At 54.1% G+C, this 24931-nt stretch overlaps 7 protein-coding genes across 7 annotated transcripts in view; all 7 read left to right on the plus strand.

Annotated features, from left to right (window-relative positions):
• Positions 1 to 1543: 1543 nt before the first annotated feature.
• Positions 1544 to 1915, plus strand: JKF63_01128 (uncharacterized protein; the record flags this gene model as incomplete). The annotated part of the gene is made up of 1 exon (XM_067897177.1): positions 1544 to 1915. The coding sequence occupies one exon, from the start codon at positions 1544 to 1546 to the stop codon at positions 1913 to 1915; it is 372 nt and encodes a 123-aa protein (XP_067753334.1).
• Positions 1916 to 3996: 2081 nt separating this feature from the next.
• Positions 3997 to 5469, plus strand: JKF63_01129 (uncharacterized protein; the record flags this gene model as incomplete). Its single annotated transcript, XM_067897178.1, has 1 exon — positions 3997 to 5469. One exon carries the CDS (start codon positions 3997 to 3999, stop codon positions 5467 to 5469), a length of 1473 nt encoding a protein of 490 aa, XP_067753335.1.
• A 2315-nt stretch (positions 5470 to 7784) lies between these two features.
• Positions 7785 to 9896, plus strand: JKF63_01130 (uncharacterized protein; the record flags this gene model as incomplete). The annotated part of the gene is made up of 1 exon (XM_067897179.1): positions 7785 to 9896. The coding sequence occupies one exon, from the start codon at positions 7785 to 7787 to the stop codon at positions 9894 to 9896; it is 2112 nt and encodes a 703-aa protein (XP_067753336.1).
• Positions 9897 to 12833: 2937 nt separating this feature from the next.
• Positions 12834 to 13535, plus strand: JKF63_01131 (uncharacterized protein; the record flags this gene model as incomplete). Its single annotated transcript, XM_067897180.1, has 1 exon — positions 12834 to 13535. One exon carries the CDS (start codon positions 12834 to 12836, stop codon positions 13533 to 13535), a length of 702 nt encoding a protein of 233 aa, XP_067753337.1.
• A 1360-nt stretch (positions 13536 to 14895) lies between these two features.
• On the plus strand, positions 14896 to 17271 carry JKF63_01132 (uncharacterized protein; the record flags this gene model as incomplete). Its single annotated transcript, XM_067897181.1, has 1 exon — positions 14896 to 17271. The coding sequence occupies one exon, from the start codon at positions 14896 to 14898 to the stop codon at positions 17269 to 17271; it is 2376 nt and encodes a 791-aa protein (XP_067753338.1).
• A 3245-nt stretch (positions 17272 to 20516) lies between these two features.
• Positions 20517 to 22424, plus strand: JKF63_01133 (uncharacterized protein; the record flags this gene model as incomplete). The annotated part of the gene is made up of 1 exon (XM_067897182.1): positions 20517 to 22424. The coding sequence occupies one exon, from the start codon at positions 20517 to 20519 to the stop codon at positions 22422 to 22424; it is 1908 nt and encodes a 635-aa protein (XP_067753339.1).
• A 2316-nt stretch (positions 22425 to 24740) lies between these two features.
• Positions 24741 to 24931, plus strand: part of JKF63_01134 (uncharacterized protein) — a gene marked incomplete at both ends in the record, with an annotated part of 3066 nt that continues 2875 nt past the window's right edge. Inside the window, one exon of the mRNA XM_067897183.1 lies at positions 24741 to 24931. This exon is cut by the window's right edge and continues 246 nt beyond it. Coding sequence (XP_067753340.1) covers positions 24741 to 24931 — 191 coding nt within the window.

Here is a 24931-nt window from a genome sequence, read left to right on the forward strand (position 1 = left end):
CATGGCCAAAGTGTCTTTGCGTGAGGGATTGTTGCTGTTAAACATTACAAACGTAGCACAAGCGATGGGAACTCTACCCCTCCCCCGATATGTAGAGACTCCACCCCCCAAAAAAAAAATTGAGGACGACCTTATGTTGCAGAGCTGCGCCTTTGTGATTATTATTGCTTGTTTTCTAAAATTCTTCACGCGCGCGCACACACACACACACACACACCACAGCTCTCATATCCACCGCTCGTCTCTCGTTTTTCTTCGCAAGTCTATGCTTGTATGTGTTGGGTGCACGCTTTGTATTCCTCTGAGTACAGATGTGTCTTGCTGATATACTGCCTCTGGGTTTACTGGTTTGTGTGTTGTTTCTTTTGTGTCTTTTCTTCTTCCCGCTCTCTTCCCTCTTGCTGCTGTTTTCCCCTGTTCCTCTTCCTCTTTTTTCTCCCCCCCTCTTACGCGTCCTCAGGCTCCCTTCGTCTCTTCTTCTATCCCATTTTTCCCATTCTTCCCTGCTTCTCTGCCTCCCTGACCCTCAGGCCCATGGCTCGTATTTCTCAATCCCCTTTCTTTTTTTTTTCCCAGTCAAAGCCCTCCTCCCTCCTACCCATCATTCGCAGATGTCAATGCGTGTATCGTATCTATGAGTGTGTGTGTGTGTGTGTGAAGTAGAGATTGAAGACTTCTTGACATTTTCTTCATTTCCCTTTATTTGAACCAAAGCGTATGCTTACATTTGTTTTTGCTTCCCCTCTCCCCTCCCCTCCCGGCGCATGCTTTCAATCTTCAGCTTTTTTCGTTTTGCTTTTCCTCTACGACCGTTAATCTCATCAGACTTCTGTCATGCGGCGAATTCGCTGTGGTTGCTCGCATGTGCATTTTCCTCTTCTTCTTCACCCAACTCTCTCCCCGGCGTGGTTCTTCTGTCCGTTTTTTTCCCCTTCGGCAGTCGTTCTTATTTTCGGTGTAACTGCACGCAGTGACACGTGTCATTTTCATTCATGCATACAAGGCGTATCCGGCATGAGCAGGCAAAGCGCTGGTGGAGGGTATCTTGTTCTGACTCGGAGGGTCAAAAAGACTTTCGAGGGAGTCGTTCAGAGAGTGGGGTTTCTGGAATCGTACATGGGCGTGCTCCCCCCCCCCCCCCGAACTATCAATGCTTTAATCTACCTGGTGGGTGATTCACTGCTTTCTCTACTCGGCTCCTGACTATCCTCGGTGCGCTGGACATCCCATACTTCCCCTCTCCCTCTCATTACCCTCCTCCTCCTCACCCCGGTGATTTCGGTTTTTGTGTCTCTGCACCTGCACTTCCGTGTGTCTGGTCTCGATGGCACCTACCGCAAAGCAGGAGGGTTTTGTGTATTATGGGGCATCTCAAAAGGCCAAAGCATTTTTTTTCCCACTTCCCTATCGTACGATTCACGGATTGTCAGTCGTCGGTTGTTACGTACACATGCGTGTATAAAACACACACAATTATCCCCCCCCACACACACACATCAAAATACTGCGGTTTGTACACGGCGCCACTTCCACACCCCTTTAGATGAAGCCCTGCCGCCTCTTGGCCGCCTCGTGGAAGACGAAGGTGGACCCCAAGAATCCCCGGCGCATCGTACACCTGCCGAACCGGACCCCCTGTATGGTGCCGCTGAAGGCCGGCCAGAAGTACTATTGGTGCTCTTGCGGGCTTAGCAAGAGGCAGCCCTTCTGCGATGGCTCCCACCGCGCGTACAATGAAGAGCACAAGACGGAATTGGAGCCGATGGAGTTCACAGTCGACAAAACCAAGAAGTACCTCCTGTGTCGCTGCAAACACACGGACAACAGGCCGTACTGTGACTTATCGCACCTCGGCGTGCTTTTTCGCACGACGCTTGGCATCGAAAAGATTCCAAACGACGCAAAAAGCAAATGAGTGCGCATGGCAAAAAGCCAACATCAAAAATGAAATTACAACGTATCTAGTTGCTCAGGAGAGTATGTGGGTATGGATCCGCAGTGCATGAGACCCGTGCGTACAGACACGCACCGTATGGTGCCCCACAGAGGCAACGCACGCCTTGCAGGAGTGCCGATTCAGTCACCTCAGCACGGCCTCGTGGGACCAAGCCATATATTTGTTTATACACACACACACACACACGCACACCTGCACACAGTGTCCGGCTCGGAGGATGGGCCCAGGGCTGCACACACGACGTCGACTTTCATGCGGTGCCTCCTTCGAAGAGGGGCAAGGGGCTGCGTGTCCTCGCCAAAGCGCGCGCACCGGGATTCTCCCTCCCCCTGGTGATACCCCCCTCACACTGAGGTGTGCTCCCCGTCGCAATGATGCGACTCTGAAGCATGGACATTAAGGAAAAGAGGCAGAACGACAAGGGAATGTAGAGCGAGACAAAAATGTGCGGTTCTCCTTCTTTACTCCAGTGCAAGGCCCCTGGCCGTGTTGCGCATCACACGCTGGAAAAACTCCCCAACCTAATGAAGAGGCGCGAAAGAAGTTGTATTCCCATCTGGAATATACAAGCATCTCCACACAGACGTGGTGCGCGAGGGGGTCGCTCGCTGTATCTCCGTCTTGCTTCTCTTTCATCCTTTTGCTCTTTATTCTCCCCCCTCTTACTCCACTTGTTTCACTTACTTCCTCCTCCCCCCCACTTCCATGCGTTTTATCCCCCCTCCCCCTTCTTCCCTCCTCCCTTCCCCGAAAAGTTGTTGCCTCGTCGTTCCCCCCTTTTTTTCTTCCTCTTTTTCCGTACAGGATTTTTTTTTCGTTCCTCAGCTTTCCGGCTCAGAGAGAGAGATTCCCTTTGACGTCGTTGACCCACCCCCTTCTTCTCCCCGTCCAAGATGCAAACGAACACGAAAGTATACACATGCCTCCCTCCCCCATTTCTCGTCATTTTTTTTGGCACGTGTAGATTTCAAGGGGGATGGAGAGCGGGGGTCGGGTGGGGGGTGGGGCGGCAATGTGTTCGCACCAGTACGCATCACCGCATGGCACGGAGAAGAAAAAAGAAGTATAGCGGTACGGAAACGAGTAACAGGTCTGGGCGGGGGGGGGGTTGCTAGCCAGAGGATGTCTACCAGGTGTTCCCGTTGATGCAGCTTCCGCTTTCCCATGAGCCCACATGTTTTTTTTTTTCGAAACTCGTTCGCATGTGTGCCTGTGCACACTTGACTCGAGATATGCCAAGTGATGTGTCCCCACTTTCTTTTGTAGGGCGCCACCCTGTATCACGTGTTTGTCTCGGTGCGCCATGTTGAGGTTGTGCGCGAGCGTCGGTGTATTTCTTCGTTTGTGTGTGTGCGTGTGTGTGCGTCTTTTTAAAAATTCGATTCAGCTGCGTTCGAAGAGATGCACACACGAAGAAAGAAGAAATCAACCCACATAACGAAGGAGAGCACCGCTACGCGTGCAGCAGACAGGCTCAATGTCTGTTGCAGCAGCGTGACGGGGAGGCAGTGGGCAATTGGTGGTTTACACCTTTTATTGAACCGCTCTCATACCAGCAGAGCGCGTCACGTTCCTTTGCGGTGCCCTCTAGCTGTGCTAGCAGTGTGCGGCCTAGTCTATTGGTCCGCCCCTGACTTTCAGTCCGATTCCACTCCGTGTGTATGTGGAGGATATGAATCCCATGTGTTTTGTATGCTGCCGCTTATTAAAGGCACCCACTGCTTCCGAGGGCGACGCGGCGTGAGCGTGTACTCGCTCTTCTTCCTTTTCCCATATTACCCCCCCTCTCTCTCTGCGCTTCCCCTCTTGCTTTGACCCCCCCCCCCCCCCCCCATACACGACCACCAATCAACGCGATGACCATCTACGCGCCTCGCCACCGATGACAATCCCCCAACGGTGTCACACGCAGTAGTCAAAATCAGTAAAGGACGTGCTTTTAATCCTTTCCTCCCCTTTTTTTTCCGTGGTGTGATCTTCGAGAATCCACAAACGTCTCATAAACAGACTCCCTTTTTAAAGCAAGGACTTGACCAGTAATGTCGGTTAGCTTCTCCACCCTGGTGCAGCGTGCCCGGCCGGCGTCGAACCACGCCACTTCTGTTGCATTTCGCGACGTCCTCAGCAAGATTCCGCCCACTAATGTGTCGACGCTCGGCAACGGCGTACGCGTCGCGTGCGAGGAGAACCCGCTTTCCAAGCTCGCCACCGTCGGTGTGTGGATGGACGCCGGCTCCCGCTACGAGCCGGCCACCTACGCCGGTACCGCCCGTGTCCTAGAAAAGTGCGGCTTCCTTGGCACAACAAACCAGACGGGCGAGCAGATTGCGAAGGCCGTCGACGAGCTTGGCGGCCAGCTCGAAGTGAACGTTGGACGTGAACATACCTACCTCTACATGAAAGTTACTAAGGAAAACACTGACCGTGCTGTGGGTCTGCTGGCTGATGTGGTGCGCAACGCTCGCATGGAGGATGCCGACATCGTCAAGGCCCGCGCCATGGTGCACCAGGATCAGCACCTGTTTGAGGAGCGCCCAGACGATATCGTCATGGACAACCTGCACCGCTGCGCCTTCGACAGCACCCCATATGGCGTGGGCACTCCACTCTACGGCACTGAGGAGGGTGTGAACAGGGTGACAGCGGAACAGATGCGCCAGTACCGTGCGAGCACCCTCGCGGGAAACCGCGTTGTCGTTGTGGGCAGCGGCGGTGTCGACCACACAGTCCTGGAGAAGGCCACCAAGAGCTACTTTGGGGACCTCTCCACAACTCCTGCGAAGGCTGCTGTCTTGATGCCAGAGTCCCGTTACGTGGGCGGTGAATACCGTCTGTGGAACCTTCGGTACAAGACGGTGAACGTTGCCTGGGCCTTTGAGACCTGCGGCGCTGCATGTGAGGATAACATCCCGCTTGCCCTCGCGTGCGAGATCCCCGGCTCTTTTCACCGCTCCCAACACGAGCTCGGCCAGCACGCTATGCACCGTGTGCTGAAGACGTTCTCCTCGCTCGACCATTCCACTCCTACCAATACCCACTTCAACGAGAAGTCCATTGAGACTGCAAACCCATTTCTGCACAGCTACAAGGATGTCGGCCTGTGCGGCATGTACGTTGTGGGTCGTCAGGCAATGGGTGGCCCGGGCGACGCTGGTGTGATTGTGGAGGTGCTGCAGTACACGATCGCCGAGTGGTGCCGCTTCGCGCAGAAGATGCTGCACGACAACGAGCTCGCGCAGGCAAAGGTGAATATGAAGGCGCAGCTGCTCTTCAACATGGACGGTAGCGCCAACTCTGCCAAGGACATTGGCCGCCAGGTGCTGCACTACGGCCGCCGCGTGCCGTTGACGGAGATGTACGACCGCATCGATGACACCACCGCCAACAACGTCCAGGAGGTTCTCCAACACTACTTCTATGGCCGAAAGCCCGTATACAGCTACCTCGGCTACATCTCTGCCATACCCAACTACGACTGGACGCAGCACTGGACGTACAAGTATTGGTATTAGATACTCGGCTGCTGAGTGCGAGGGCGTGGGGAAGTGGCGTATAGGGAGGGGGGCATCGCGAGATGAGGACACGATCAGGTGTGAAGGGGGAAGGGTCTGTGTGTGTATCTTTTTTTTTCCTCTCTCTGTGCGCCACCCCTCTTCGTCGTCTGTCGTTTGAACTCCTTTGCGGGCCGTTTTTTTGTGTATCTCGTTTTCTCGCTTATTGAGACTTCTTAACTACTTAGGGAGTTGTGTGTAATGACTGTATGTATGCCTGTGTGTGTGTGTGTTGTATAGGATATTTCGTTACTGATTGGTGCGCTGGCGAGTAATGGCACTCGCGCACATACGCAAACGCGCACATCAATTATTGCAAACACAATATTGTAGCAGCTTTAGCCCATTGTTCTTTGCGGCTGTGATTTTTCCTTGTTTTTGACACCTTTTTCCACCGGATCTTTTTGTAGGACATCCATCCCCTCACCTCCATCAACATGAACGAGAAGACACACACACACGCGCGAGCACATGTTCGCTCTTTGACGTGAAGGGCGATTTCTAAGAAAAACAAAAAACAAACAAACAAAGCCATGCAGAAGGCACTAAAGGACCCCAGATGCATTCATTGAGGAAAGAGGGGGAAGTAGAGAGGCTCCTTCTCTGAGTCGTGGATGGGCGGCGATGAGAAAGGGAGCGAGGGTTCTGTCGCGAAAACACACACACACACACACACACACCGATGCCCCTGTGCTGATCTTTTCTTTGCTCTTCTTTGCAGCTTTCCTTTTCGCAGCGCCACCTTTTCTTGTCATCTCTTCCCTATCTAGAGACAGCCCTGTACTGTTGTATGTGGAGGAGCTGTGTAGCAATAGTGTGTTGGATTGGGAAATGAGTCGCTGGCTTTTTTTTCTCGGACCGAGAGTCAGGCAGACTTTGCTGCAGAATTGACGATCGTGTGTGTGTGTGTGTGTGTGTGCATGCTCTCGTTTTTATCCTCCTAGCTGATTTGCCAGATGGGGCAACGTGGTCAGAGCAAACGCTAACATATCGTATTCCCTATCACAGCGCTTTACCACCCAAAGTGGAAAGAAAAATAAACATATATGCACCATGCCACTGTTCCTCTATTCCCCATTGATGTTTCTCTTTCTGCTGCTGCGACTCACACGGTCGTCTGCCTAATATGTGCGTCCCCATTGCACCTCTCCACACATTTTCACAAACCCGCGCACGCGGACGAGCGGCTGGGTGAGGTGGGGATCAACCTGCAATCACGAACAGCGGAAATCTTGACCATTTGAGGTTCTTTCTTTCATCTTTTGTATCCCTTTCCGCACCACCCCTGACGGGAACCCTCTTCTTCCCCCCCCCCTCCTCCTCTCTCTCTCGTTCCTTGGCTTTACCATTCTACATCTGCATGTGTCTCTGAGCGTGTGGTGTTTTTCTGTGTAGGATATTTGCCTTCTTACGCTTTTTTTTTCACTTGATGTTAATGGGATTCGCGCTTCTTTCCTGTCAGATATATGCCTCTGGATTCTATCTGAATATATACATATATCGTATCTCTGGCCTTCTTGATTTACTTTCTCTCCTTGTACGTACGTCTCTCTCCACCTTCTGATTTCTATCGTCGATATCCCTCCATTTCCCCGAAGAAAGGACAGGTCCAACTCCAAGCAGATATATCTCACACTCACACACAGACACAGACACACACTGACACACTCACAGGCTTCTACAACTCCCACGGCGTGCGTATTCTACGCATTCTTTTTTTTTTTGATTTTATTTCCTTTTTTTCTGGGGTTTTTAGACGCGACACGGTGTGTACGGAGAACTGCGCTCCCATTCACGTTCGTCTTACGCTGTTGCTGTGTTTTTCTTTTTGCGTGTGTGCGGTGGGACCCTCCTCCCCGCTTTTTTTTTTTCGTATTCTTGCCGAAGGGAAACTGTCGCTGTGGTTGTCATTGTGTGGGGAGAAAAGGGAGGAAAGAGGGGAGCGGGGACTGACCGTGTTTTACATCATCAACTTTTTTCTCTCCCATTTTTTTTTCTCTTGCTGCCTTGTACGCAATATCTGTGCTCTCCATTTGTGTACTCGTTTTCTTTTTTTTTATGTGTAATTATATATCTCTTGTTTGGGTTCTCCTCAGGCGCCCCCCGTTGCTCCCCCAGTGTTGGCCGTAGAGATACGTGGCAGCAGCACTCCTGTGGCATATCTCCGTTGGGTCTTATTTACTCTTTTCCTACCCTCTTCACTGCTGCTGCGTATTGTGTAGGTGCTCTGAACCTGCTCGCCCACCCTCCCCGAACACCAGTTGTGTGTGAACAAAATGCCCCTTGATTATCTTTTTGACAGGAAGATCGAGCGTGAGCGGCTCAGCGCCGGTGATGATGGCGCGTCACCTGCCGCCGCCGCCGCCGCCGCCGCCGGAACTAGGAGCAAGCCCGTGATTAGACAAGGCACTACTGGAGAAGAACCGGTTTCGAACTCGGGGCCAGAGTTGTGTTGGCTCTGTGGCCGAGGAGGTCTCTGGAACTTCTGTTTACCGGGCCCCATCCGCCTCTGTTTTTTGTGTTTCCGAGTGTCGTACAGTTCACTGGTTCTCCCCATTATCAACACACAGGCGAGGCGTGAAAGCGACGCTGCATTTTTGAAGCTGATTTACACCGTCGAGAGCGAAATGGCGCTGTCCACCTCGCAGCGAGGCGACGAGCCTCTCGCTAGCACATTCGGAGAAGTCATCGATCCGCAACGGGCATCATTTGTGATGAGCTCGTCTATGATGCGACGGAGGCGGGTGGAGGAGGAAGAAAAGCGCGGTGCCAGCAACGGTGCCGCCGGTATGGCGGCGAGCACTCGATCGTTTTGGAATTGCTCTCGATGCACGTTTCTAAACGAGGCTCCCGCGCGCGAATGCGAAGCCTGCGGGATCGTTGACCCAGTTACGGTTATTTGCCTCGTCTGCAAGGCTCGCTGCTCTGATGGCATGGTGGACTCCTTCTCATCCAAGCCAACCTCTGTGAACAAGTGCACAAATGGCAAGCCGCATTGCCTATGGGACTGCCGCCAGTGCGGTGGGCTCAACACCCTTGATGGTGACTGCTGTTCATTGTGCCAACAGCTGCGCTACTGGGCATGCTCGCGGTGCACAGCTTTGCACCGCAAGGCGCGGGGCGAGGATGGCCTGCGCTACTGCACCACTTGTGGCGCGTACAACACACCAGATGACGTCTTGATTGGCCAGGCAAAAATCGATAAGGAGACCAAATATGCGGAGATGGTGACCGCTCAGAAGGACGCAGATAGGCGGCACAGTGTTGGCGGCAGGGATTATGAACACCGCAATGGTGACTCGCAGGCCGCTGCGGGCGGTGCTGCGACAGTGGTGGGCAACGAGGAAATCGTTTTTGGCGTTAACGATGCCCACACCCTGAAGGAGAGGGAGCGGCAAAAGCAAATAGAAATGAATGAACAACGCCTGCTTTCCCGTCTTCGCCGTTTGAAGATCTCCCGAAATGTGCAGAAGACGGACGGCAACTGCCTCTTCAGCGCTCTAGCGCACCAGCTCTTTGGGGAGCCGAAGCGACATCAGCTCGTGCGCTCCCTTGTGGTTGCGTACATGGAGGATCACCGCGAAGACTATTCCATTCTCTTTGACGGCGAGGCGGAGTGGAGGGACTACCTGAGCGCGATGAAGGTGCTGGGTACATGGGGCGATGAACTTTGCTTGAATGCCGCCGCCCGCTGCTTCCGTGTCAACATCCATGTTATCACGAGCGACGCTGAGCGCTGGCACATCGTGTTCCAGTACGAGCAGCTTTCCCAATCGGGCGCTGATCACAGCGGCAAGACTGCGCTGAGGAACTTCATGGCAGCGAACAGGGAGGGGCCGCTTTCAGCATTGAAGTCGAACACCACCGTGGCGCCACCTCCGCCAACGTATGAGAGTCTGTCACTGTTTCTTGCCTACCTCGCCCCGGTACATTACGATGACATTACTCCCTTTCCTGTAGAGAATCTGCACGTCGCGGATCTGCTCAGCAGGGAGCTGAGCACGCGCATGAAACGCAAGTGGGCGGCACACCCCGACAGTGGATCCAGAAGGACTATTTTGGAAGCAACTCCAGCAAGCCCACCGTTCGCACCAAGGTCCAGAAGCCCGTGTAGCTCGACACATGATTCTGCCGTATCACGCTTGCTCCCTCTGCCCAGCGCAGAGCAGTCCTTTGAACCGGTCAAGGTGGGCACGACCTCGTCGCATGACTTTCCCAGGTCGAAGTTAGAGCCGCCCAGCCAGCCGAGCGCAGCTATTCGACCGGTCTCACGCTCGCGGCTGCCGTCCAGGAAACCGAGCGCGAATGGGCAGCAGGGACCGCTGTCATGTGGGGCGTCCGCTTCATTGACTCGTTTCAGTGGCTCGTCAAGCAGGCACAGGCACTAGCAGAGGCTCCTTGCGTGGCGTACATAACTGAGGCCAGGGAAAGAGCAGGAGACTCCGAAGAGTGGGCAGCTAGGCTTTATGCGCTTATGTGTGTGGCTGCCTGCGGTTTATCATCGTGGGTGTGCACATTTGCGTGGTTGCATGTGGATGCCGTTCAGGCAAGCTAACTTCCTCCGTAGACCCTTGGCATCGTCGCTCCCCGCCGTGTCGATTAGAAGTAGTGTCGCTTCTGGACTCTCCCCTCCATTCATTCATGAGGTCTTTGTCAAGCATGTACTCCTGTTGGCTCCCCTTCCCCCCTTCTCCCCTTTTCCCCGGTTCACCCTCCCTCCCTCTCTGATCTTAGCACGTCCACATATCTTGTTGACTACGTGCCCCCTTCTCGCATCCTATCATCGTCTTTATTATGACAGCAACATGTTTCATCGCTCTCTTTTTCTCTGGTACCCTGCCGCTGTATTTGGGCTCCGTCTCACACACCATCTCTTCTTTCGAGCTTCTTGCCCCAGTGAACTGAAAGCTGACATGCGAGTCTGAGTGAGAGAGGGGCATACAGAAGAGACATTGGTGGGGAGGGGGAAGGTCTGCCTCTGGGCGTGTGTGTGTGTGTGTGTGCGTGGGTGTGAGTGTGCCTTGGCAAGATCAAGGGGTGTAAGGGACTCGAGAACGACCAGTATCAGTTGGCGATTTCGTGTGCAGTGGTAGCAGTCTCCACACACCGATATTGTCCCCCCCCCTATTATTCAGGTATACATGCTTGTATGAAGAACATGTCCCTGTTCCCTCCTTGGCTTCTATCCCCCTTTTTCTTCCCAGTTTAGGTCTGTGTGATGCTATTGTGGTGTGTGATTTTCTCTTCGCTTGTTTCGTGCGCATTTTCTACTATGCGTAGACGTGCTTTTTTTTTTGGCTGGTTGTGGTCTCTCTTTTTTTCCCCCCTTCAATTTGCTTACGTCTGTTTGGGTGTCCTCTTTATTTGTTTTTGTTTTGTTTTTTTTCCCCACCCGTTTGGCGTTTTGTTTCCTCTTGCTTTGATGCTTCTGCCTTCGTTGCAATGATGGTTGTATGCGTGCGTTTATGTGCCCCTGTATACACCCATGTATACATATATAGGTGTGTGTGTGTGAATTCTAAAAGGTTTACTTGGTTGCTGCTGAAGAGGGGGAGGCACACGTGGTGTGTATGCTCCCCGCCCCCGATCCTCACTTTGTTTCCTCCCTCATCGATAGGCCTTGTAGTGTTGCGTAGGGATTCATCGCCATTTCTTGCTCCCTCTTTTTTTCCCCCTTCTTCTTTCGCCACTCTGCACTTTTATTCAACCTTCCTGGAGATGCGTACTTCTCTGTGTGCACTGGCGTACTCACATCTACTGCTCTTGGTTTTCGTTTCGTCGACTTCATCTCTTTTGTTCACGTCAGCTGTGTGCAGCGTGCGGCCTTAGACCGCAATACACACACATATATATATATATATATATGTATAAATGAATATTTTTCGAACCTTCTCCCCCCGTCTTGTTAACCATTTCTGCGTCTGGGTTTCGCTCTTGTCACTTGGCGGCTGTGCAATGTCCCCCCCCTCCCCCTTCACTGTCTTGTTCCCATTTTTCGCTGTTCGACCCTCCATCTCTCCCCTCTCCCCCCCTTCCATGACGGTTTCTTTCCGCTCTTTGTTCATATGAACGGTTACGGCCTCCTCTCTTCGCACCTCTGCTGCTGTGTTTGCAAAGAAAATGATTCGAACACGACGCGAAAGCAAGGAATAGTGTTGGTGGAGCGAAGAGGAGGGAATGGGATCTCGGTGCATACGGACGACAACGCGACGCACACACACACACACACACTCACACGAATGTGTTCAGAAGCACATGCGTCCACAACGTTTATATCCCTCCTCCCTCTCCACTTCCCCCCCCCTCCTCTTCCCCCCCCAAACACACATACGCGCGCGCACATCTATGCCCATCGTCCAAGCAAGAAATCCAGGGCACCACTGACAAATCCCGCAACAAGGAACCACAGCTCCCCTCAAAATGAGACGAGGTGTATTGCACAATGCGCGCTGGGCATGTAGGCAGTTCCATGTTTCAAGAAAAACAGTCCAGCGCATTCACGCATAGGCTGCTTCAAACTGCGCAAAGCAAAAGAGCACACATACGTGGAAAAAAAATTCACGTTGCAATACGGAAGGGTGCGGAAGAGGCGAAGGTGGGCTCCTGAGATTATCGATGCACGGATGACGTTCCTTGCGTGGTCGTGTTTTCAAAGTGAGCAGCGTCACGTGCGCAGATGCCCTGGTGTGAGTGAGTGCATGCGCGTGGCTGGGCTCTCCGAGTTTTTTTTTGCTGTAGTTTCCCCACTTCTATGACGTCATCCCTGACACGTTAGGAAAAAAATAATTTCGACCGCGTTTTGTTGTGAAGGAAGCGTTCACTTGACGCTGCCTTGTCCAATACAAACTGATTTCCTATGCCTGATTTTTCTTTTGGCCCCCCCCCCCTCCCCTCCCCTCCCTCCCACGTTCTGCTTACTCCCTTGAACTTACGTTTGCGTTTTCACTTCACACCTTCCGTGCATCTCGATATCTTCGCATGATTTCGTGCCCATTCACCAATCACACCAAACATACGAGGATGTATTCCCCTCTCCATTCGTACTTTTACGTGTGCGCACATTTGAGGAGGGCTAGAGAGAAAGAGACGAAAAGAGGGACACTCCTTACTGTTGTTGCCTCCTCTTCACTCCCCTCCACTTCACTCCCCCCCCCTCCCCCCCCCATTGCCGCACTCCTACCTGGCCATCCCGGACAGCGATTGTCGTGTTATTATTCACCTCTTTGTTATCTTCTTTTTGTCGTGCTCCCTCAGACGTCTGCACCGACTCGCGCCTGCGTATACACGGGGGAGGTGGAGAGAAAAAAGAGAGAGTAGGACGAGAGATGAGCCTTTCAAGAGAGGAGCACTACACTCCTCCATCGCAGCGAGGCGTGCTCTACTTCAACACCGTTCCGCGTGACATGCGACCGCAAGAAATTCGGCTGCACTTCAACCAGTACGGTGACATTCGACGTATGAGGTTCGTTCCGTTCCCCAAAAAGGCGCGCCGCCCGGGCGGACCACTTCTCCCGTTGCAGTACAAGGAGGGTTGGATGGAGTTCACCTCCGCTGCCGATGCTCAGCAAGCGGCGAAGTGCATGAATGGACAGCCAGTTGACGTGAAGCGGCAGCGTCGGTGCTACGGCCAGCTGTGGACAGTGCGCTTTATGAGCGGTTTCACGTGGGATTCGCTGTTAGAGGAGGCAGAGGGGAAGCGGCGCGCCCGACAGGCAGCTGAAGTGGAGGCGCGCCGAGAGGAGCGGTCGATGAACGAGACGTTCCGTCGGATGGTATTGCAGGCGGAACAGCAGCAGAAATGCAGGTTGCGCGATCGCAAAGAAGTGAGGACCACCAGCCACAACGATAGGGAGGCAAGCAGCGATACGCCAGTCCCGTCCGTCGCCACAAATGAGGACACTTGTCGGTTTCCCGGCGATTCAGATCATGGTGTGGCAGCTAAGTCTGTTGTCAAGTCTAGGCCAAAGGCGGCAAAGAAGTCCGAGCGTGACCCCGCAAAGAAGCTTAAGAGGCGGCGAGACGCGTAACAGCGAGCGAGTTGAAGTTGCGGGGAGGGGTGGTGGTGGTGGTGGATGGACGGATGAGGGTGGGTGGGAGGGAGGGGGGGAGGGGGGAGGGGAGGGGAGGGGAGGGCGCGTATGGCAGGCTCTCAGGGACGACTTTATCGAAGTTTCCCCCCCTCTCTCTCTCTTCCTGTGTCTTAGTGCTCGTTGCCCGTTTTATAGTGGTGGTTCGGTCGGGTTGACTATATTCTGATTTTGTACAGTACTCTGGTGTATTCTAGGGGTGCATATGTTGTTGTTTTTTTAAAACGCGTGTAACCCCCACGGGGGCACATCTGCAAATGCGCATGTGTGTCTGTGTGTGTGTGTGTAGGTGCAGATGTGTCTTGCACAAACGCTGTCATGCTCTCCCCCCCCTTAACCTGTAGAAGGCCCAGTTAACCTCCCTCCTCTCCCCCCCCTCCCCTAAAAAAAATCCCCAAAAGAGGCAGCCGTGATTGTAGCCGCACAGAGGCCCAATGTCAAGGAGGGAAGAGCACAGCAAGTGTGCGCATACCTTGACGTGTGTGTTTGTTAGATTCGTTTTGCATTTCACTCGCTCTCCCTTTCTATGGAAAGGTGAAGGGTGACCGGAAAAGCGGTATGTGTGTGTGTGTGTGTGTGTTATACATGTTATAGCACATGACCAATACGCTGCTCACCCGGGTCAGCCTACCCAACTCCACGATTGGGGGAACGCCCCACTGCTTTCGCCGACTTCATCAATTTTCTTAAATCTCTCTCATGCTTGAGGTGCATTTCTCCGTCTGGAAAATATATCACTTGCATAGGTGCCGATTCTCCGCAAGCACACTTAGTTTTTTTTTAACATCTAGCGTCCCTTGATTCCCTTCGTTCTCCAACGACACTCTTCCCCCCCTCCCTCCCTCCCTCCCTCCCTCAAGTCTCTGTTGGCAACCGCCAAAGAAAAAGAAAGCAACGCAAGACCAATACACACGCACACACACACACACTTGCTCCTCTACGCTTCTCTTCACTTGTCCGCCCGTGTGCAGTAAACCAAACAAGGTCACCGCATCGGCAGACCAGTGGCACTGTTGTGCATTTGCCGTCCACGTGCGCATCTGAGGAATATCCACCAGGAGGACCACAAAAAACGACTTCGTTGTTTCAGTCCCGCGTCTTCAGCTCGCCGTCTGCAACGTGCTTTGGACGTGGTTCTCGCTTGCTGTTTTCGTACCGCGCTCACCCGTTTGCTTGTGCGAGTATCCGTGCGGGTCCGCTCAGGTCCATTTCCCAGTGCGGCAACTTCGACTCCCTCTGCGTCTCGTATCGCAGGCACGTTTCTTCTTCGTCTGTTGTGTGCAGCTCATCCACAGGCACCATGTCCGGCAAGAAGAAGGGAGTGGAGACGACTGTGAACCTGGCCACCCTGGCGGAGCCGGATTTCTGGAAGCACCGCGTCGATATTTTTGAGAAGCTGTGGCAGCAGCAGCAGCATCGCTATGAGTCGATGAAGGCCCCCATCAAGGTTAGTCTGCCTGATGGAAAGGTGATGGACGCCGAGAGCTGGGTGACATGCCCGCTGGATATCGCAAAACGCCTGTCCAACTCGCTACCAGACAAAGTTATTGTGGCCCGCGTGAACGAGGCGCTGTGGGACTTGGCGCGGCCGTTCGAGGAGGACTGCACCCTGGAGCTGATGGACTGGGACGACAAGGAGGCGCGTGAAGTGTTTTGGCACAGCTCCTCACATGTTCTCGGCTATGCGCTGGAGCGCATCTTTGACACAAAGCTTTCCGTCGGCCCGGCACTCGAGGAGGGCGGCTTCTTTTACGAGGGCCTCACCAACCGCCCAGTGTCGGAGGCGGACTACAAGGCGATCGAGTCGGCCATGCAAGAGCTCGTGAAACAGAAGATGCCATACCAGCGCCTCGAAGTACCAAAGGAAGACGCCCTGAGACTCTTTGACTACACAGAGTTCAAGAGTAAGATTCTGGCGAGCAAGGTGCCCGACGGGGGCTCCTGCACCGTGTACCGCTGCGGTATGCTCATCGATCCTTGCCGCGGTCCCCACGTCCCGGACACGGGCCGCGTCAAGGCCTTTGCTGTGACGAAGAACTCTTCCTCTTACTTCGAGGGCAAGGCAGAGAACGAGGTACTGCAGCGGGTGTACGGTATTTCGTTTCCCAAGAGCTCTATGCTGACTGAGTGGAAGACGATCCAGGCGGAGGCTGCGAAGCGCGACCACCGCGTGATTGGTCGCCAGCAGAGTCTCTTCAACTTCAACGAGGTTTCGCCTGGCAGCGCCTTCTGGCTTCCCCACGGCGCCCGCATCTACAACACTCTCGTGGAGTTCCTCCGCAAGAGGTATCGGCGCTGCGGCTTCCAGGAGGTCATCTCACCGAACATGTACTCCTCCAAGCTGTGGATGGTCTCGGGGCACTGGGAAAAGTACGCCGACAACATGTTCTGTACCAAATGCGAGAAGGAGGACTTTGGTATGAAGCCCATGAACTGCCCAGGCCACTGCATCATGTTCGCATCACAGCCGCACTCCTACAAGGAGCTACCGATTCGCTACGCTGACTTCGGCGTGCTGCACCGCAACGAGCTGAGCGGGGCCTTGACAGGGCTAACCCGCGTGCGCCGCTTTCAGCAGGACGATGCGCACATCTTCTGCCGCATGGACCAGATCACGGAGGAGATGGAGGGTCAGATGCAGTTTCTCAGTGAGGTTTACGGCGTTCTGGGCTTCAAGTTCTACTTTTATCACTCCACCCGCCCCGAGAACAAGCTCGGCTCTGACGCGCTCTGGGACCAGTCTGAGTCGTACTTGCGCACCGCGCTCAACCGGTTTTGCGGCATTCCAGAGGAGCTACCCGATCCGTTGCACCCGGACCAGCGCTTCCAATTCGATGGCAAACCGGGATCTCTCAAGAAGATGAAGACGCTCATGAAGAAGGCAGAGCGCAGCGAAGACCCAGGGGTATGGAAGGGTCCAACAAACGGGGGCGAGGGTTGGGTTGAGAACAGTGGCGATGGCGCCTTCTACGGCCCCAAGATCGACATTGTTGTTGAGGACGCGCTGCGTCGTCGTCATCAGTGCGCCACGATTCAGCTAGACTTTAACCTGCCAAATCGATTTGGCCTCAAGTACACACTTCCCAATGCAGAGAAAGAGGAGGTGGCAGCAGATGAGGCAGCCTCGATGCAGAAACAGAGCCACACCGACCCTACCGTGGTCGCGTCGCCGCCAGCTGCTGGGGAGGCCGAGAGCAAGCGGAAACCCAACACGTACGAGGCAGCCGTGCGTGACCTTGGCATCGACCTCGAGCTGGACGCCAACCAGGCCCGCCCTGTTATGATCCACCGCGCCATTCTCGGCTCCTTGGAACGCTCGATCGCCATTCTGTGCGAGCACTTTGGCGGTGACTGGCCATTCTGGTTGAGCCCCCGCCAAGTGATGGTGGTGCCTGTCTCGGCCTCCAACTACCAGTATGCGCAGAAGGTGCGCGACACGATATACGATGCCAACTTCCATGCGGACGTTGACCACAGTGGTGCCACATTGGACAAGAAGATCCGAAACGCCGAGAAGGCGCGCTACAACTTCATCTTCGTTGTGGGCCAGCAGGAGCAGGAGGCGGTCGGCGTCAACATTCGCGCGCGCGGCGAGAAACGACTGGGTAACAAGTCCCTGAAGGAGGCAGTGGAGTGGCTCAAGGAGCTGGCGGAGACGTATTCCAGAGAGTACTAGGCCACATCACTGATCAAGGAGCTGGCGGAGGCAGGTGATGAGGATGCCAACGTTCGTGTGCGCAGATTCATCCCCATTTTTTTTTATAGGATGAGAAGATAGCGGAGTTGTGGGAGTGGTTATCAGTCAAAGGATGGAGGTATGAGTGTGGTGCGAAGATTCCTGCGCGAGAGGCGTGTGTGTGTCATGCACACTGATGCCACCCAACTCCCCTTCATTTCTTTCACCACGCGACTCATAGATGTGGATGCGTTCCCCCTTCTCCCTCTGATTTGAATGTCGTTGTTGTTTTTTCCTCTGCCCACCTGCTTCTCAGCGCTCTTGTCTGTTGCTTCCCACGAAGTGTGTGTGTGTGTGTGTGTGTGTGTGTGCCCCTTTTCTCACCCCCTTCCTCTCTCTTTTTTCACGCTCTATTTACTTTGCTCCTTTTTTTTACTCTTTCCCCGACATCCCCGTTCTGCATCTCGTTTTCGCTTTATTCCCCCCTACCCCCTATACCCCTACTCCACTCTCTCATTATCTTCTTATGCACTTAATGTGGTTGAGAGGCACACCTCTTGTTGAACCTCGCTGCTGCTGCTGCTGCTGCGCGCGCGCGTGTGTGTGTGTGTATGTGTGTGCTTCAGTTTTGTACTATGTCACTGATATGAAGACGGCGCAACGCATAGCCCTCTAAGCGCGTTCACCAGCATCACCGAATTACTCAAAAGGGAGTCGACTCAACCCCAAGGAAAGAAGATCCGACGACGATGACGCCCCCCCCCCCAAAAAAAAAAAAAGAAGAGCTGTCCCCCCCCTCCCTCTCGAACCAATGCTTCATTGTCACCGTTGCCATTGATACCCCCCTTCCTCCCTTTCCCCCTCTAAAACCTGAAGGCTGTAAGACCCTTATCTCGCTCTTTTTTTTTACCTGATTCCTCCTCCCTCCTGTCTATCCATTCCCTCTGCCACACGTGCAGGAGTAGTACATGTCGTGTTGAGGTGGAGCTGATACTGGATTGGAGGAATTGGAGGAGATGTATCTTTTGAGCAATGATCCCATTTTACTCCCCCCCCCCCACACACACACTCCCGTTCGACTGGAGTGAGGACTCTCTTCTTTCTCTGTTTTCTTCTGCGTTTTCTCCCCTCTCTTTGTCGCTTTCCTTTTTCCAGTCACGTTTTTTTAATTTTTGGTCTTGTAAGTCATTACCTCCCTGACGACGGAGAGCACACCTCAGTGTGAGGGGGGTATCACCAGGGGGAGGGAGGATCCCGGTGCGCGCGCTTTGGCGAGGACACGCAGCCCCTCGCCCCCTCTTCAAAGGAGGCAGCGCATGAAAGTCGACGTCATGTGAGCAGCCCTGGGCCCATCCTCCGAGCCGGACACTGTGTGCAGGTGTGCGTGTGTGTGTGTGTGTGTGTATAAACATATATATGGCTTGGTCCCAAAAGGCCGTGCTGAGGTGACTAAATCGGCACTCCTGCAAGGCGTGTGTGGCCGTTGCTTGGCCTGTTAGTGTGGTGACTCAGCTTATGTGTTGTATGGAGGAACCGGCTCGTTGAGTTAAAGCCCCCCTCCCCCCGTTTCCCTGTGTTGGTGTCACAAGGGTTATATTTCGGCTACGTGTCTCACTGATTTTGAGTGGAAGAGGCTGTAAATTTTGTAGTCTTCCGAAAAGGGGCAGGAAAAACTGCCACGCTGTATTTGCACATGTTTTCGCGTTGGAAAGGACGCAGACATGGTGCCTTCTGTTTCCATAACATCCTACACGTTCGCCGGAGGTGAGGCATGCACACACTGTCTGAAGAGGGATCAGCAGCGAGGTTGTGTTTCCAGCGAAGCACTAACACGTAACACAGCCAAAGGAAAGCGTTGGTGCGCTGGCGTTATCAACTCGCCAAGGCGCGCCTCGTTGGTTTTTGACTAATGTGTGGGTGTGTACCTCTGTGCTTGATTCATGTGCTCGTCGCCGTGCGCGTGCGTCTCTTTGTCTCTCACCTGTTCCTTGGGTGATTTGGTTTCTCTGTATAGCTGCCTATAATTTTTACGATGATGATGAGTGTGTGATTTTGTCAATCTGTGGCTTCGAACGTGTGTGTGCTTGTTTGTTTTTCTTTTGGGTTCGGGGTTTGGACTGTTGTTGTACTGTAAAGCTCCTTGTCAGCGACCCCCCTTTCCATCCCCACCCACTCCCCCTCCGAATCTTCCTCATCCCTACCCTGACGCCACTGTCGTGTGTATCTTTTAAGTTTTCGTATTCCAGTGTCGGCTTCTGTTTTGGTACCGTTCTCTCACTTTTTTCGCACTTTTTTCCCGCCGCCTCCTTCAATTCCCCTCCCCACTGTGTGTTGTTTAATTTTTTCCCTTCTACCCCCTCCTCCCCTCTATAAAAACGGCAGTATAAACTCGGGATCGTTGGAAAGGCCACAGGAACAGGAACCCCCCAAAAAACAAAAGGAGGGAGTGATGGGAAGACGCACTCCTCCTCCTCGTTTACAGCGATGAAAAAGAAAAGATTGTCTCAGCAACGCCAAAGTGATACGCCCCTCTTGGTGCTGTCTGTACGTCCCTCTTTTTATTCGTTCCAGCTACTCTGAACACACGCTTCTGATCGCCTCACTCCCCTGATCATGCGCGAGTATGTGCCGTGCTCTATGCAGCCCCCTCCCTTCCCACAGCAAAAAGGAGAGGTTCTTATGCAAGTTTCGGGACGCTCATGGGTCCTGCTGATTGATCAGCAGTCTTTGGATCCGCTTTCGAGCACCTGAGTGCTCGCGTGTGACAGATGGGGATTGAGGGGAAGGGGGGGGGTGGCGCCATGGCCTCGTGCTTTGGGCGTGCGCCCTTTTCACTTTTTCCCCCCGCCATCACTGCCCTCTTGTGGCAAGAGTTTTTTTTTGGTCTGTGCTAACCTCCCTCATATCTTCTTTTTTGTCTAATCTTGACTTTGCCGGATCGTTATCCCCACGATGGCACACACACACACACACACACACATAAACTCACAGATACACACGCACGCTTGAACCCCCAAACATAAGCTCATACACCTGAGCAAAGCCCTCTCACAAGGACACACCAAAGCGCGTTGCACGTGGCGCCTGTCCGTATTCCAGCGCTTTTACGCGTTGCCGACGCACTTGAGTCGGTGAAGGGTCAACTCTCTCTTTCTCTCTCTCCACTCCCCCCCTCCTCCCTTGCCCCTCTTTTTTTTTTGTACTACTCGTTTAGGCAATAAAAAAAGGCATAAAAAGTGCACACAATGGACTGCAATACCGGAATACAGCTGGGGCAACAGTTTTCCAAAGATGCCACGATGATGCATCGAGGCGCGCCCATGGGCGGCGCCATGTCGGAACAGGATGTTCTGATGGCAAACCCGCACGTGGCAGGCTCTAGCCCGATGATGGCTGCGCAGTGGGCACAGAATTTCCAGCAGCATCAGACAGTCCAGGCAATGCAGCAGCAACACGAGATGGAGCAAATCTTTCAGAGCTCGCAGCAGCAGCAGCAGCAGCAGCAGCAGCAGGCTTCCGCACTGCTGAGTGGGCAGATGATGGGCATGTCTGTGCCACAGCATCACCAGTTTATGGCCCAGCAGCAGCAGCAGCAGGCGTCCATGATGAACGCCGCTATGATGAACCAGGGGATGATGGCGGCCAACATGGGCTTCGGCATGATGATGCCACGCACGCAGTATCAGCCGTCATCCAACCTGTTTGCGCTGCAGCCCAAGCAGCAACAACAGCAGACGCCTGTCAACCTAGCGCCTGCGGCGCAGGACTCGGCGTGGGCGGACCAGCTTAGCGAGCAACAGTGGGGCACCGACTACTCACAGGTGCAGACTTTCAGCGCACCAGGGGCAGAGAACACCTCGGTGGAGGAACGCATAAAGGAATCTGAATTCTACAAGTTTATGGACCTGGTCACGAACAAGGAAGTACTGATCGACGAGGAGAAGGGTGAAGTGGTCCAGGGCCCCGGCCCCGAGGTCAAGGTCCCGGAGGACACGGGGTATCTTCGCAAATGGTCTGTGTTGGAGGGGATGAACATGCCCGAGAGGGTCTTCCAGTCGCAGCCACCAGCGAGTGCCATGTCGCATGCTGAGAGTATAGACGCAGAGGCGGACTTGAGGGAGTTGGATGTGGCTGAGGACGATGCCGAGACCTGGGTGCAGGAGTACAAGGAGATGCAGGAGCGGCTACAGGAGGCAACGAACAACACCGACTACCCCTTCGAGCCAAATAACCCGTACATGTTTCACGACCTTCCTTTTGAGGAGGGGATGGAGATGCTGCAGCTGGGCAACCTTGCGGAGGCCGCTCTCGCTTTCGAGGCGGTTTGCCGTAAAGATGGCACCAATGAGAAGGCGTGGCAGGTGCTTGGCACGACGCAGGCGGAGAACGAGAAAGACGGGTTGGCCATCATTGCTCTCAACAATGCTCGCAAGCTGAACCCACGAAACCTCGACGTTCACGCCGCGCTAAGCGTGTCGCACACGAACGAGCACAATACTGAGGCCGCCATGGACTCGCTGAAGGCATGGCTCATGAATCACCCCAACTACGAGCACCTGGCATCTGTTTCTATCGAGCCTGACGCAGAAATCGATGTGCAGGAGACGTTCTTCTTTGCGGACCCGTTCCGTATGCGAGAGGCCCGCACCCTCTATAGCGCCGCTATCGAAATGAACCCTGCCGACTCCCAGCTTTTCGCGAATCTCGGCGTGCTGCACAACGTGGCACATGAGTTCGACGAGGCCGCAGAGTGCTTACGCAAGGCGGTAGCCTTGCACCCCGACGACCCAAAGATGTGGAACAAGCTCGGCGCCACGCTGGCGAATGGCGGTCATCCTGAAAAGGCGCTAGAGGCGTACAATCGTGCACTAGACATCAACCCAGGCTATGTGCGGGCCATGTACAATATGGCAGTGGCGTACAGTAACATGCTGCAGTACAACATGGCTGCTCGTCAGATTGTTAAGGCGATCGCGACGCAGCAGGGCGGCACGACCCCCAGCGGCGAGGGCTCCATCATAGGAACGCAGAGCATGTGGGACCTTCTGCGCATGACGCTGAACCTGATGGATCGCGATGATTTGGTGCAGCTGACATACAACAGGAGCCTGGAGCCCTTTGTGAAGGAGTTCGGCCTCGAAGGTCACGTCTAATCACTTCCTATGGCGGGGCTGGACAGACGGTGCTCCACAGGAGCAAATTAGAAGGAGCACGGCCAGGGAAAGAAGGGGCGAGGGGGGAGGGGGGTGAGAACGGGAGGGAAACTCGTCATCGCCCGCGTGCTTTTTTTTTTTGACCTGTCTCTTCCCCTGCACCTCTCTACTCTGGTCTACCTCGAAGTTGCCGACCTCTTTGCGAATTCTATCCTGGCCTGATGTGGGATCTCTCTTATTTTCTCCGCCCGAACTCGCTCTCCCCTCCCCTATCTCAAAATACGTGCTGCTCTGTTTACCTCTTTCCACCGGCAACGCCCCACACAACCCCGAACTGGCCCACTTCGCTCCATTTTAATGCTCCAAGCATGTGGAATGCTTTGATTACTTTTGCTTTACCGACGTGTCTTCCGAGGGAAAACGATGTGGGGATTACCGTCTGGGTTGAACTAGTGCCACATCGAGGTCACTCCCTCGCCGCGTTCCTCCTCCTCGTTTTCTATTATCTTCTTTTCTTCGACTATTCCTGGCATTGTCGGCTGCCCTTTCCTGCATTGCGAGCCCTTTTTTTTCTCCGGATCACGTCCTGTTTTTCCCTCACCGTTTCTTTGGATTCCTTTCAGTCTCAGCCCGCTTGACTCCCTGCGTCTCTGTGCCTCACACCCTTCATATGGGGGACGGTCTTTCGCGGGAAGATGGTGCACGTCGTGTTGGTGCTGGTGGGCCGCTGTGTGTACCATGTGGTGTATGTGTATGTGTGTAGGCAGGACTGAGTACACTGAGAGGGGTGTCGGCTGGATATCTCCGTCTTTTTCTCCCCTAACGGCAAGACCTCACACTCCCTGACGACGGAGAGCACACCTCAGTGTGAGGGGGGTATCACCAGGGAGAGGGAGGATCCCGGTGCGCGCGCTTTGGCGAGGACACGCAGCCCCTCGCCCCCTCTTCAAAGGAGGCAGCGCATGAAAGTCGACGTCATGTGAGCAGCCCTGGGCCCATCCTCCGAGCCGGACACTGTGTGCAGGTGTGCGTGTGTGTGTGTGTGTGTGTATAAACATATATATGGCTTGGTCCCAAAAGGCCGTGCTGAGGTGACTAAATCGGCACTCCTGCAAGGCGTGCGTCGCCTCTGTGGGGCACCATACGGTGTGTGTCTGTACGCACGGGTCTCATGCACTGCGGATGTCTTCATGTGTGCTTTTTTTTGTTTGCTTAGCAGAGACAAGGTGTGACTCTGACCTGATGATGGGAGTGTATGACCGTGGTCACTGTTGGTGTATCCCAAGTCTTCTTTTTTTGGCACACACACACGCACACACACACAAGTCATGCTCTTGCATGAAGACGGGCTGGGCGTATTGTTGTGCGGAGGAGCACCTCCTCCCTCCTCAAAAAAAAAGCAAACACCAAATACAGTTGTAATGCAGGATTTCCCTGCACATTTGTTGCTGAAGTTTTTTTGGGGGCGATTTGAGGGCACAATTTTTTTTCGTGTAATGGTGATGGCGTTAGTGGCGAGGGGGTGGTGGTGGTCGGTGTGTGCTCGGGAGGAGAGGGTGCTACAGTGGGAGTGAGGGTGTAGGAGGGGGAAGGCACCGAGGAGTATCAGATAGCATCTTCACTCGTACGAACAGAGAAGAGACTGTGTGTATGTTTACGTGTGTCCCGCTTTTGCTCTCTGATGCACCCTTCTACAACTGTATTGTGTCTCTCCACAGTTTTTTCTCCTTCCCTCCTTCCCCCCGCCTCGTCTCAGTGGGACTTCACTAAATGCTATCAGTGGCGCTGCAGCGGGGAGCAGCTTCTTTGCCCCACGCTTTTGCACTACCGTGTCATCACATGAGCATTGGCGGAGTTTGTGCCACCGCGCTACATGGGGGACTGGCGAGGGCATCGAAAACCTCCGAGAGCGACCCTCTCGTTACTCGCTCGATTCGATGCTTCCATTTACCGTTCCTTTCTGGTGCAACCCCCCTCCCCTCCCTCCTCTCTCCCCCCCTCAGCAATTATTGATCACGTCTGCTGCACCTGCCCGCCTCTCTACTTCCTCCCTTTTTTCCTCTACTCATTTCTCTGTTGCTTTCATCACATTTTTTCCCTGCTTTGCTGTCTTCGCTGTGTGGGCGTGTTGGTGCCGTGACCCCAATCTCACCTTGCGATCTGCATCGCTATTGCTTCTCCACACCCTTCGTCTTCCTTCCCTCTCCTCTGCACTGTGTATACCTGCTTTGTGAATCTTAGCATTGAATTGGCTCACCTCCGTTAGTGCGCGTTCGCCAACATCACTCCCGTTTTGTATCACGCACACCTTCAACCATGGGTAAGACTGTGCTGAGCTGCCGTAAGGGCAACGGCTCCGTGTACCAGGTGCACGGCCACAAGCGCCTTGGCCCCGCCAAGCTGCGCATTCTGGACTACGCTGAGCGCCACGGCTACATGCGCGGTGTTGTGAAGGCGATCGAGCACGAGGCCGGCCGCGGTGCGCCACTGGCGCGCGTGGAGTTCCG

This window comes from Porcisia hertigi, chromosome 35, assembly GCF_017918235.1.
Source record: "Porcisia hertigi strain C119 chromosome 35, whole genome shotgun sequence".
NCBI classification, from domain to species: Eukaryota; Euglenozoa; class Kinetoplastea; order Trypanosomatida; family Trypanosomatidae; genus Porcisia; species Porcisia hertigi.